The sequence below is a fragment of the Pocillopora verrucosa genome, chromosome 3 (assembly GCF_036669915.1).
Source record: "Pocillopora verrucosa isolate sample1 chromosome 3, ASM3666991v2, whole genome shotgun sequence".
Classification (NCBI taxonomy): domain Eukaryota; kingdom Metazoa; phylum Cnidaria; class Anthozoa; order Scleractinia; family Pocilloporidae; genus Pocillopora; species Pocillopora verrucosa.
This window is the reverse complement of record NC_089314.1, coordinates 683,558-696,469: the sequence shown is the minus strand read 5'-3', so window position 1 is coordinate 696,469 and position 12,912 is coordinate 683,558. Positions and strand designations below refer to the sequence as shown.

At 38.8% G+C, this 12,912-nt stretch overlaps 2 protein-coding genes and 1 non-coding gene across 4 annotated transcripts in view; 2 read left to right on the top strand and 1 right to left on the bottom strand.

Moving 5' to 3' along the window:
* LOC131769635 (voltage-dependent calcium channel type A subunit alpha-1) overlaps nt 1-1,501 on the top strand; it is a 33,147-nt gene extending 31,646 nt beyond the window's left edge. For both annotated transcript variants that reach the window (XM_066164612.1, XM_059085367.2), the window contains one exon: nt 1-1,501. This exon is cut by the window's left edge and continues 193 nt beyond it. In XM_066164612.1, the coding sequence (XP_066020709.1) occupies nt 1-209 (209 nt within the window). In that variant the 3' untranslated portion in view covers nt 210-1,501.
* A 2,676-nt stretch (nt 1,502-4,177) lies between these two features.
* On the top strand, nt 4,178-12,880 carry LOC131769636 (uncharacterized). The gene is made up of 11 exons (XM_059085369.2): nt 4,178-4,314; nt 4,400-4,702; nt 5,719-6,294; nt 6,829-7,074; nt 7,392-7,805; nt 8,094-8,267; nt 8,564-8,885; nt 9,947-10,171; nt 10,323-10,578; nt 11,040-11,435; nt 11,849-12,880. The coding sequence occupies exons 1-11, from the start codon at nt 4,236-4,238 to the stop codon at nt 12,878-12,880; spliced, it is 4,023 nt and encodes a 1,340-aa protein (XP_058941352.1). The 5' UTR covers nt 4,178-4,235.
* On the bottom strand, nt 9,650-9,731 carry Trnas-gcu (transfer RNA serine (anticodon GCU)). Its single transcript has one exon. It is a non-coding gene; the product is annotated as a tRNA-Ser (tRNA).
* Nucleotides 12,881-12,912: the final 32 nt, after the last annotated feature.

Here is a 12,912-nt window from a genome sequence, read left to right as displayed (position 1 = left end):
ATGTTATTAAATCGGCGGAAAGTAGTCCTCGGCACTCATTAATACCACTAAGTGAGTTTTACGAGTCGCACCGAAGAACGTTAAATGATCGTCGAACGAGAGAAATAATCAATCAAATCAATGCTGAAGTGGCGCAAGCTATTGACAAAGGGCAAAGTCCGTATTTTATCTATGGAATAATGGATAACGACGAGGAGACCTGGTGCTGAGAGTTCAAAGTTGAATGCATCCGGGTTAGTCATTGAGCACTGAGTTTTTCTGCGTGAAACGCAGCGTGCGTGAAGGAAATAATACGTTAGCTATCAAGCTGACGGTAAATTTCTAGTTCTGAGAAACGTGATCACACAGAGCAGTTTATCCAACATGATGCGAAACAGAAAGTCAGAAACACAAAGCCAGCACAACTTTTTAAAGAGGAGACAGTTTCCGCTAGGGTTTTTTATGTTCTGAGCAATAAAACAATTTCGGAAATCTGTGGTGTTATCACCAATTGTTGAAAATATTACCTCCATTACAATAGAATCAAATTTTGGAAGTTATTAATTTAATTTCTGCTTTTTCATAAGTTAATTTTTATAACTTTATTGTGTATAAAAATATTGCAGGACAAAAGTTTTCCATAAGGAATTTATAAAGTTAAAAGATTACTCATGAATGCATACGCTCGATCATATCTCCAGCTCATTTGCCTAATCTTACGACAGATTTACTAGGGAAACGTTTTGGTTTGATTTTGAAGCTGATAAAACTGTTTTATATCAGTGTTTTTCTTTTCTCTCTAACGCCATGGCAGTCAAGTCTTGTAATCACATTTGTGGTATTTTCATTGAAATAACTTTTTCATTCCCAAGACCGACATATCAACTTCTTGCACTGATGCTGTATATCTCCTATAATTTGGTTTTTCATCATAAACACACCTAGGTTAATACTTGTCTTTTTCTCTAACTTATTTTCTCGAATATATTTCATGTTTTAAGGAGGAATTCATCTTAAGTTACTCCTGGAATGAAAAGGTTGCAAAACAAATCCATTCCCGTCACTTCCAAAAAGTCCTTTTTTAAATATGCTGTAAATTTTAGCACATATGTAGTCCAATACTCCTTCCTTGATAAGTTTCTTTCTTCTCACCACTTGTCAATATTTTGGCATTGTTAGGAGAAATTGCTCATTTGTCACTTTTAGAGTGATCAGGATCACTGACGTAATTTTAACTTTATCGCGTAAGGTATGTTTACTTATTCGCCCGACAAGTCTAACTATTTGAAGACATTTCTGAATACTTGTTTTATTTGTAAAATCGAAACTGAAGACTGTTAGCAATTACTCTGTATTTCTCTTTTCTTGATCCACCACACGTGACATTTGTCTTCTTCTATACAACATATGCTAAGGCATACACAAGAATAACCGCGTTTTGTAAAACAAATATATTGATATTAAAAATTGATTTTCTATTGAATCGTTGAGTCGCCTATTGTAATAATCACTAAAGCGTGTTTTTTTAGGCTAAGATAACAGAAATATAAGTGAAACATAGTGGCTTGAGTAATACTATCAAGATGTCGAAGCTTCCTAATAGAGTATCGAAGTATCTTTATCCTTCCTCATACCTTTTTTTATATTCTTGATCCCCTTCCAACTTACGGAAGTAGCATGTATCCTTGACCTTTTTTCCCCTAATTACTCTCATTTTTAGAGATCACAGGAGGACGTAGGAAGAGCCGATCATATGCTGAACATTTTACTGTCACCAACATCTCATGTCGAGTTTTGTCTTTCTTCCACGTAAATCTTCCAGCAACAACGTAATGCAGGCCTATAATTAAGGGGAATTCAATTCTTTTAAAAACACAGACAGGGAAAAAAAAGTGAAGGACACAGATGGAGGCTTAAGGTCAAATCAATAACCTCTTTGTCGATCTGATGTTCTATGTGATAGCAATTTCATAGCAGAAAGCATTTTGATTAGTTTCAACGAAACGGATTTCAACGGAAATGGTTGAGCCTTCGTTTACGACGAAGAAGTCCAGGGAAACAGATACAAATGGATATTTCTGAGCCGACGCTTTGATTGTTTGTCTCTGTCGCTCATTTTCTCTTGGTGTCTTAGATGATCCTCTCTTGGGTAATGTGAGAAACCACCGCAATTACATGGCACAACACTTTTCAGCGTTTTGTTGATTGTCAAGCCGGTGGCCTGTGACTAACGGTTTTACTTCAGAAAAACAACTTGTCATCTACAGATTTTGGCGCAGACAATTTTTTTTGAAAAGCAGAAAGACGAGTATAAAAGAAGATTTATGAAGAAAGTATTTTTATGGTGAAAACAGTTTCCTTCTCATTTGAATCACATCTTGTCAGTCATTCCTTTGTTCGCTCTATTGTCTTTTCATATATTTTTTAAAATCTTGGAATTGGTTGATTTCCCTGAGATGTTTTGAAATTCTTTAACAATGACGGTTTTGATTAATTAATGGTTACGCACGTGCGGTTTGGTTTATTCCTTTGTAGTGACTGAATATAGGGCGGTGATTTTATACGCTCCGATTTGTTCGCCGGTCCTTCGTGAAAAGAGATTGTGATAATTTTCATTTGAAGTTTAAGGAGTTGCCAAATACGACTTTTTCGCTTCCGAAATGATTATCATGTTGCCATTTATGATAAGCAGTCTCCAAATGAATTCAACTGATAACATACATCGAAGCTATGATTTGTTCAATTACCAGGATAATGTTCCTTCATGATGCAAAAATTACCACCGTTTTCCTTTTTTTGTGAAGTTTACCACATTCCAACGCTTTGAGCTCTGGATATTTTAGGGGTCAGTACCCCTCATAAATTTTCTCCCAGAGTTGACGAAAAACCAGAAAAAATCTTCGCTTGAAACGTTTGTTCGTGACCGTGAAGTCTTTAAAATAAACCGCTAAGTGGGCAGAACGCTCTTCATGAATTTTCCCGGATCGATTATCTAGAAACATGTGCGACGTCGAAACTAATTCTGGTCGGGTAGGAAGGCAACATTTGGCAAAGGTTCTCGCTGAAACATGCCACACCATAGCAGTTCTGTCCGCCGTACGACATCATAGCCAGATCGCAATGTTCGACGTCGCAGCATTTTGCGACACATTCCTTCATGTCTTGAACTTTACCAAGATGTCTAAAATGATCAGGTTTGAGTGAATCATCAGTTTGTTGTTTTTCTGATTCGGTAGGCGTTGAACACTTGTGTTTAGGAACAGAGTTGCAGTCAACCACGAAAACAACTACGCGAAAAATACATGTAGAACCAAATCAGAAAATAAGGGGAGCAAAGCTAAAACACTGAATATGACAACATCAACCTTACCATGAAAAAAAGCAAGAAACGCAAGTGTAGGCTTCAAGATGGTCATATTCTTTATCTGTTTGAAAAATGTTTCACGCTCTTAATCAAGCGCTAGAGATGGACACTTTACCCAGCCAGCTATTCATGCGATAATATTGATATCTGGCACGCGTAACACCGCTGTTGCAGGTCACAAGGTTAAGTAAATGTACATGTTGATTGGCTGTTTTTGGTGGCGCGGTACCTGGATACAATTTAGGTACCAAAAGTTTATTGTCAAAGCATTTTTTAAACAAGAATTTTTACTGATGAATAGGTTGTGTTAGTGACCCTTAGCTATCAAACTTTGACAGTCCGTTGCTTTTTTTCCCATAATTCGTTGTAACATATTTTTGAAGAGGCTGACATGGTGACGCCTGCATCCTTAAAAAATAAATGACTACAAGTTAACCCGTCAGCTAATTTATACAAATTGTTATTCAGACTTATTCTGATCACGATACGTAGATTTTTATAAACCATCTAACTGAAGTAAGGCCTTGTTCGATAGGATTCGATAGGTTTCGATAGGGTTCGAACGAGCAAGGAAAAACGGCATTGTGTTACTGACTATAAATCTGTGTATTAAGCCTAACATTGTCTAAATATCCCTCCATAAAATCGCTTGTAAGGTTCACATGAATGTTTGTTTCACAAATGCTCAGTCAAACCATCATGGCTGTACAATTTTTAAAAAATATCCTGGTTGACTTGCCAAGCATCACCCAGACACCGGTGCTTATATGATGTTTTAATTATGCTTGTTCTTGCGGAAACACAAACCAAGATAGTTTTCCACGCCCTGATAGTTAGCGACTGACTTAGTTTAGCTTCCTGTGAATTAAGCCTTCCAACTTGAAGTGAAAGAATGTTTAACGAACGAATTAGATTCCATTATGGTCCTAATAAGATTTCCTTCTTCCACATCGGCGTTCTATTTTACATGGGTAAGTTGATACCAAATTAGCGGTGAAATTCATTACTTGAATGAAGCTCTCGGATTAATCCATAGATGAATATATTTGCACTAAGGGTTTGTTGGATGTTCGCATTCCACACGCGAGCTGAAACAGTGTCTTCCAGTAGCCACGTTCGACGATGCTGTACTTTCGAGACCTCAGAATGCTTCAATAATAAGGCGACAGCTCGGACATTTTAAGAACCTTTCCACATGCGTATCGCACTGCTGCAGGAGTTCCAAATGCGATGTTGCCTTGTTCGACGGCACTTTCTGTTATGGCGTGTTTTGTCCAACGGAAAACGTTTGCCATTTTGAAAAAGCCCGGGAAGGACAGAGGTCATATCAGACCGTGTTGTTAAAAGATATTTTTGCAGGTAAGTGTTGAGATCTGTGACCTGTGATCAGTACGTATTTGTGACAGATCAGTATTTAAGGAACCATTTTAAAATGAAAAAAGATTAAACTGATATAGGGTATCAGTGCGCTTACTCTCAACTAACCTGTGGAAAGGCAAAGTACAGCATTATAAGTCCAGAATTTTGTTTGGAAAATTGGCAAAGTTCTTGTCTTGTAATTCTGTTGAGGGTATTAAAAGTTCCTGTTTAAATTATGATCTGTCGAAATGATTTTGAAAACGACCGTAGCAGGTTCATCGCAGTTTGCCTCGTTCGCCCTGTTAGATATAAAATGAGTCTTCTTTACTAAAACTGCCAGTTTTCAAAGAACTGCTTAATTTTTCTGTGATCGACGGTCGATCATGTCAATGGCAATGTCATTTTTTAAGTGAATTCTTATGAATTATAATATTTAAGTGCTTGGTCCACATGAGCGGGTACCAGCCACACCACTCAATAGCTCTTTAGGTACTGGTTGCCTTCACTTCATTAAAACAGACTGATATTTTATCTCAATGAAATTTTAGAAAAGGGTTATCAGTTACTTAATGGTCAAAACTAAACAAGCTTTAGAAGCTCTGTTAAGGGGCCGTTCCTAAGTAATTTTAGATCGCGCTGAATATACGTGTTAGTGCATGGAAAGGAATATTGACTTGTTCATAATATTATATATTCATAATGATCCCGGCTCCGCATTACAGAGTGTCCCTTGAAAAGCGGTGCTCCGTCAATGGGTTTGAAGTTGAAGGGAAAATAGATGCTTGATGTTAAGCTTAATGCCAAATTCCACATCCACACAAAAACGTAAAATATGTGGACTATATATGAATATATAATTTTTTTCCAATGATTAAGCACCAAGATGAACCTCCATTTAATCTTTGGAATCACCTTATCCCTCCCCCCGCCCTAAAAGAAGAGTTTCTTCAACGAAGGCAACAAGCTGTCCCAGAGAAAGACCAATGTAATTCTCATATCTCCATTGCATTACTTAGGAGTGGACAGATTCCTAGAGGGAAGAGCTCGACTGGGATCGATACATCCTTCAAATCTCAAATTAAAAAAGCTTCAATTTTCTTTTGAGGAAGGGATGAATGGAAATAAATCAAACATCAAAGGAGGCAAATATAGAAAACAGGGTGCTCATCAATTAAAGCGGATCTTGTCGGCGAAACGAAACATTTTACAAGAAAGGAAAAAGCGTCTTAACGATGATAAATGCCACATTAGACGAATCACAAACAATACCACCTTACACTCAGGTATGGATGCTGGGAAATTCAAATCACATGGAAAATTAAAGGGCATTTCAGCTTGTGCGAGGCTGTGTTGTCGAGACCAACTGTGTGATATCGCCGTTATAATGACTGGTCGCTGTTACACTGTGCAATGTTATAGCATGACGGACTGCCAATCAAAACCTTTAGAGAGCAAAGCTACTAATATTGTAATAGCATACGTTTACAATCCAAGGAAAGCGTTCAGCAATGAGAGCAGACGCAGCAGTGAAACTGATCATACGAAGCGAAAAGAAATTAGCAAGAAAACCGTCGTGTCCAATCCTAATGAAGGTAATGATTAATAAATAATACATCATATGACAAAGCAGACGATTTATAACTAACCTTAAGTGTCAATTACACTCTTCATATCTTCTCATTCCAATAACCCACGAGTTACAAGGGTAAGGAGACCACCCTACCTATCATCGGACAATCACAAGGAAACAGCGAACTCAGATAGTTCACTAAGTCTTAAAGACCGCGTTATCAACTTAAGTTCGAGAGTATGGTGGTCTCCTTCACTGCCCTTCATTGGATGACGGAGATTAATTCAGCGCCTGTGTGGAAACATTTTTAAAAAAATTCCATTTTTCCGGTGTATGACAGTCATATCTGCCCACTGTCATTATCCAAGAAAAGCTAAAATAATTATACAAAACCACAATTTCATCTTTCCCACACCTTTTGAGGGATATAAGCGTGCCCACTCTCTTTGGTTTTGTAATGAAATGCAGAGCGCTTCTCCTTTAAGCAATACTCAACCTATTTGTAGTTGAAAACGAGCAGAGAATTTATACACCCAGGTTCGAATTCTCATTTCAGGTAACATAGGCGATATTCTTGGAAAGATTAGGTTCCTGAACGGTCCATCTACTGTAACATCAGACATGCACTTCAGTTTTCTCCAACAGTGCGCTCTCTATGTTGAACCAGAAAATGTAACAAAGCCTGTTCATGGCTGGGTTACTCCACGATATTCCCCCGTTAAATATCTTTACCAGGCTCCCAGGAGTACACCTCCGCCTCTTGGTATGAGATCTGCCGTGCCTCTTGGAGGAATGGGGACAGGTAAAGTGGTTGAAAAAATGGAAATATGTTGATCTATTAAGATCTAATGCTATCAAGACACTTGGAGTGTGTTTGGTGCTATCTTCTCCTAGAAGTGAAAAGTGGGTCGTAACGTCCATTATCCAGCGGTGATAAGAATAGAAAAAGCCTTTCAGCGAGAAGTTGATATCTTGATGTAACAAAACATATTTTTAAAAAAAACATAGCAACTGGAAGGAAGAATAGCTTTTGTAACTTGGCTTGGCCATATTAAAAAACTCTAAGAGGTAGAATGGCGCTGCATTGCTTATGACTTCAGCTTCTTCTTTGTTTCGAAGGATCGTTAGAGCTTAGAGCCGACGGATCATTTCATGAATGGACCCTTGAGAACCAGTCACCAGGTGGATCGGCCAAACTTGGCCCAGGCGCATTGGATAAAACAGTGCTTGGTGTAAGAGTGAGTTCTTCTTTGGGAACAAAAGCCGCCCTCTTGAGAACACACCCTCCTCCTGGGTACCCTGGTGTGAAGGGCTTGTCATACTCAGGATCTTTTCCAGTGTCAAGACTTAGTGTTAAGGATGAAAGATTTTTTGGAGTTGAAATAGACTTGTTTGCATACGGCACTCTCCGAGCGAGGAAAACAGAACTATCATTTGTTCCTGGAGTAGTTTTTACACTAAGTGTTAAAAATCCAACTGATAAGGAAGTGGATGTGTCTTTCCTGTTGAATATTCCTCTTGGTGAGCAACCAGGTGCGATCAAGAACTGAAATTGTGTAGAAATATTAATGTAACTTTCATAACTGATTCAAGACCCGGAGTGGTGAGATAGTTAAGAATAATTTTTATAGCCTAATGAAGAGAACTTAATTTGAATGTTTGTCTTCCTTACCTCTCTAATTCCAGTAGGTATCTGTCCTTGTTCGAACGAACGTCTTGAGCGTCAACTACACCTTGTGGTGGAAGTTAACTGATAATCTTTTTTCAAAGTTACCTTTCGAAGTCAGTAAGTATTTTTTTTTGTTTTTGCCTTTTGTTTAGACACGTCAAGAAGAGGCGACAACATTGAGACCAAAGTTGATGTAGTGTCTTCAGCTCAGTGTGCAGCCATGTGTAACGAGGATGATCGTTGCATGGCCTGGAGCTATGAAAAGGACAGGTGTTCGTTAAAAGATGCAATGCCACTTCACGCGTTTAAGGCGGGTGTCACTTCCGGTCAGTTGCTAGAACTTGAGGTTTCTGCGTAAGCGCCGCAGCTGTCGATGAGACTGGGGCGCGAAAATCTTCTCCAATGTTTTCTCTCTTAGCAGGCACTCAAAAATAATTTTAATTTTTTTGAAAAGAATACGACTGAATTAATAATTGAGAGGGCAAACGAGAACGTACCTTACACCATATCTTCTCTAATGTGACTCAGAGCGTAACGCAGGGCGCTTTGTGTCGCGTTTGGGGAGAGTAAATTTTAGAATTTTTGTTTATTTAAAACATCTTCTTTTAAAAATACCATCTAGGCGTTAAGGGACAGTGGAGATTAAAGGAAGAAATGCTAACTTGTGAAAGGCCCAACAAGTTCCCAAACAGTGGAAGCACTACGCTTCTGTCAAGCAATACAAACAAACCAACATTTGGCGTCACGGATGACTTCCGGTCCGTTTGGGAAGCGTTTGAATCGAGCGGAAAACTAAGAAAGAGGATAGACTCTTTCGGCTTTCATGGCACGATAGCTGTTGGAGCAAGACTTCCTTCTGGTATAAGTGAAACACTGACGTTCATTTTAGCCTGGTATTATCCTTACCGAGACCACTCAGGAAAAAGCGTTGGGCAGTATTACAGGTAATGTATTGAAGCAAAGTACCGGACAGTCTAAAATGCCATTTGTTTTGGTTTGTCATGAACTACTAAACATATAGTTCGAGTTATCGAAAATTAATTGTTTAGAAAATGACCTGCGGGGAAATTTACATTGCTTCGATCTGGTGTGTGGTTTGAATTATCTAAAATTCGAGTTAATTATCGTGGGTAAAACTAATCGACTGATAATTGACGGAAATCCAAGAGAAATCGATTTTGGTTTAAGGAAGCGCAATGTTCGAATAAGCGAGGGTTCGAGTATCGGGAGTTGAACTGTTAACTATCCTCACCGATGTTCGAACACTCTCAAGCTTATTTATCGACAAATGTATGAAATTCATTTGGAGCTGAACATGGAAACGTAAGTGAGAAGATTCTAGACGAAGAGAAACTCTGTTTTGAAGACAGGTTCCAAGCTAAGCTAATAATTTATTATTCAGCCAGTCCAGCGTGACTGGGAAAGTCCATCCTCGACCATTTAAGGCTCAGGATCTTCTTTGAGAAACGTTTCTTGCAGATAAATATATGACTTAATTCAAATTAAGTTTTGACTTGATGAATTTTCAAAATTCTATCAAATATTTCAGGTGTTTTGTTCATCCCTGTTAATCGATAAATTACTCTTGGTGAGAGTGAAATTTGTACTTTTAGAGGGGAATGAGCTTTCCAAAAATGAAAATATTTAATTAAAGGAAGAAAATATAAGTAAAAAAAGAAATAGAGGGGAGAAAGAAAAAAAAATTGTGCGACGAGGATGGGATTCGAACCCACGCGTGCAGAGCACATTGGATTAGCAGTCCAACGCCTTAACCACTCGGCCACCTCGTCAGATACGAAATGATAGGTGAAATTTATTTATTTATACATTTATCCTTGATAGATGCTTAAAAATTTACATAATCACGCGCCGTCACAAAACAGTAATTGGACTATCTCTATTATCCTTTTCTTCTTACAACTTCGGAGGAGGATTCTAATCGATTCGTTGCTTAGCATGCAAATTAGCATTTAAACTCATAATTTCTATGTTTTGTTTTAAATAGCAACCTTTTCAACTCCAGCAGAGACGTAGCTGAGCACATCCGAGACAACCTTCTCTCAAACTTGAAGGACATCATTTCATGGCATTCAAATATCATTCCCTCGACGCCCTTCAGGACTTCCCTACGAAATTATGGTGTAAAGTCTTCTCTTCCTGAATGGCTTCAGGATCATCTAGTCAACAGTTTGAGTTTTTGGAGAAGCGGATTTCGAGTGGCTGACGGCAGGTAACTGTTAACAGTTTCTCTCTCATCTTCATGTGACAAAAGGAAGGAAAGAACAGAACATTACATGATAACAAGAATTGATTCCGGCAATTAAAACGACTATGTGCCTTCATTTCTGTAATGTTGATTTCTTTTTTTTTCTTCCATCCAGATGGCGGCAATGGGAGGCACTAGACTGCAATGATGTCGATTCGGTTCACAATGATTTCCAGAGGGAACTACCGTACCTCATTTTCTTCCCAGAACTACTGGAAAACGTTGTGAGGGCCTGGGCTCGATATCAGCACCCAGGTGGATGGATACAGGAGACTCTACAGATACAGTGGGGATGCCATAACCGAACAAACCGGTTAGATACCCCTGGAGGAAGAGTCATGGCTGATGTCACGCCAGCCTTTTTAGCACAGGTATCTGTAAATAAGTAAATAAATGAATAAATTTAAAATTGTGAAGAAGTTTGAATAACCTCGTATTTTAGGTTTTCAGACACAATGACGCATTTTCAGGAGCCCATCAAGTGATGGGCATTTCATTGAACATCTTGAACTCAAATATCTGGGTAGTTCGAACATTTCTAAGAACTTTTACGTGTTGCCTTTTATTCGGCTGATTTCCCAGTCTAATATATAGATTACAGAAATAATCTTATGATTGTAGTTCTGGGAAGTTTTGCATAAATATCAGCATAAATAGACAATTCGAATGTGCAGTTATAAGTCACATTTGGGAGCCTAATTGGCCTAAGCACTGTGTTAGAAAAGTGCTAGCCGTTAAAAGTGTTAGAGAAGCTGCTAATGCCGTCTACAGACAAGAGCAGTCAGCTAAAGGCTAATCGTCCCAAGACATTCTGTTTTTTTTCTCGCCATAGTTCTACCATCTTTACTTATGGACGGGCAACCAACAGGTCCTTCGAGATCTCTGGCCAGCAGCTCGCAAGGCACTGATTTGGCTCATGCGTGACAGCACAGGGGACTCGGGCCTCCCTTTACGTAAAACGTGCACTTACGATATTATTTACCAAGAGGGCTACGACCACACGACGTACAACAGTGTTATGTATCTGTTAGGATTACGGGTGGGCCAAGTCCTTGCAGACACCTTAGGAGAAACTGAATTGGCTCAGGCCATTCAGCTAGCGTTTGAGTACGGAAAAGAAAAATTGGACAGGACTTTATGGGACGAGGAGGAAGGATTTTATCATTCATGGTGGGATCACGAGAAAGGTTCTCCACCCTGGCTGATGGCGGACTCTCTTTATGGTCAGGTAAGTGAGATGGATTCAATCTACGCGCTCACAGAGACAACTTCAATCCCCGCTCATGTATGAAATAGCTTTATTTGAACCATGGATGGTGGGTGATCAGCTGATTTTCTGGAGTAAGATGCAACAACAGAAACTAAAACTGAAAAAAAAATATATATATTATTGGTCCTCGAAGAAGCCTGGACTCTATTTCATATGGACAGAGGTAGTTTAAAATTATCAGTTAAAACTTCTACAGTGCCTTAAAGTTGACAATATGGAGATTTGATGTCATGGTCCAAGCAAAGTCAGTCGCTGATTTGTCCACTAAACACAAAAACTAAAAAAAACCGACCTTGTTCCAAAACAACAAAACTAATGGTGAAAAAGAATGTTTCGCTCTCCCTATGTTTTCCTTATTTCTTCTGTTTCAGGTTTGGGCCTATGCCCTGGGTCTTGGACACCTTCTTGATCCTATCAAAATGAAAATGCACCTGAATAAAGAGAGACAGCTAAATGGCACACCCTACGGACTTCGCGTGCTTGCTCAAGGGATCAAGAAAAGAACAACGAAGACTGATAAAAATGCAAAGCAAAAACTTAGACAAAAGTGGAAAACACGCAAACAAGAGGAGGCCGTAGCAGATTTGGGCAGCTTCTCCAACCATATTTCAGAATTGAAAGATCCACATTTTAATAAACTATCAAATTTTACAGCGAAGGAGAGTCAGCTAAGGACAAAAATGTTCTACGATAATGATAAAATAAATAGACACGCTGCACATCATTTTTCAGCGATTAAAACATCAGTGACGAAGATCGACATGAAAATACAAAGAAGAAAACTAAATGGAACAGACAAAATTGTGGATAACCAATTCAATTCAACATCAAATTCAATTCTATCCGTTACACAAAAATCTCTTCAACACGAAAACTGCTTTGCCCTTGAACAGGAGAGCAAGTTTAATTCCATTTGGATGGGAAGCGATGCAGATTGGACCACTCTCAACATCCATCTGGGAATGGATCCTTCTAAAGCTCTAAAACAAGCTGAAAGAGCTCTGGAGCATTACAGAACCAAACTGAACGACCTATGGAATATCCACGGTTTGACCGCTGGTCAGGGTTACGGCGTAGACGGTCAGCCGTGGTGCACGTCGCATTATAGTTTTCATATGGTCCTTTGGCACATACCGTTGGCTCTTTCTGGCCAGCAGTTTAATGCAATAAAACAAATATTAATTTTTGAACCGAAATTGCAGGTCCCGTATAATCTTCCGTTCTTCACTCCTTTCGCTAGTGGAACAGTTCAAGCAACAAAGCTAAAGGAGAGAATTAAGCTTACCGTGACCGTGACATCCGGGAGACTGGAGCTGAAGTTTTTAGCCGTATCAAAAAGTATGTTTCCAAACAAAAACGTTGAAATAAGTGAGGGTGAATTTGTAAGTTGGGAAATGAAATGAATATACCTTTCTATCCGACATTTTTTAATAAA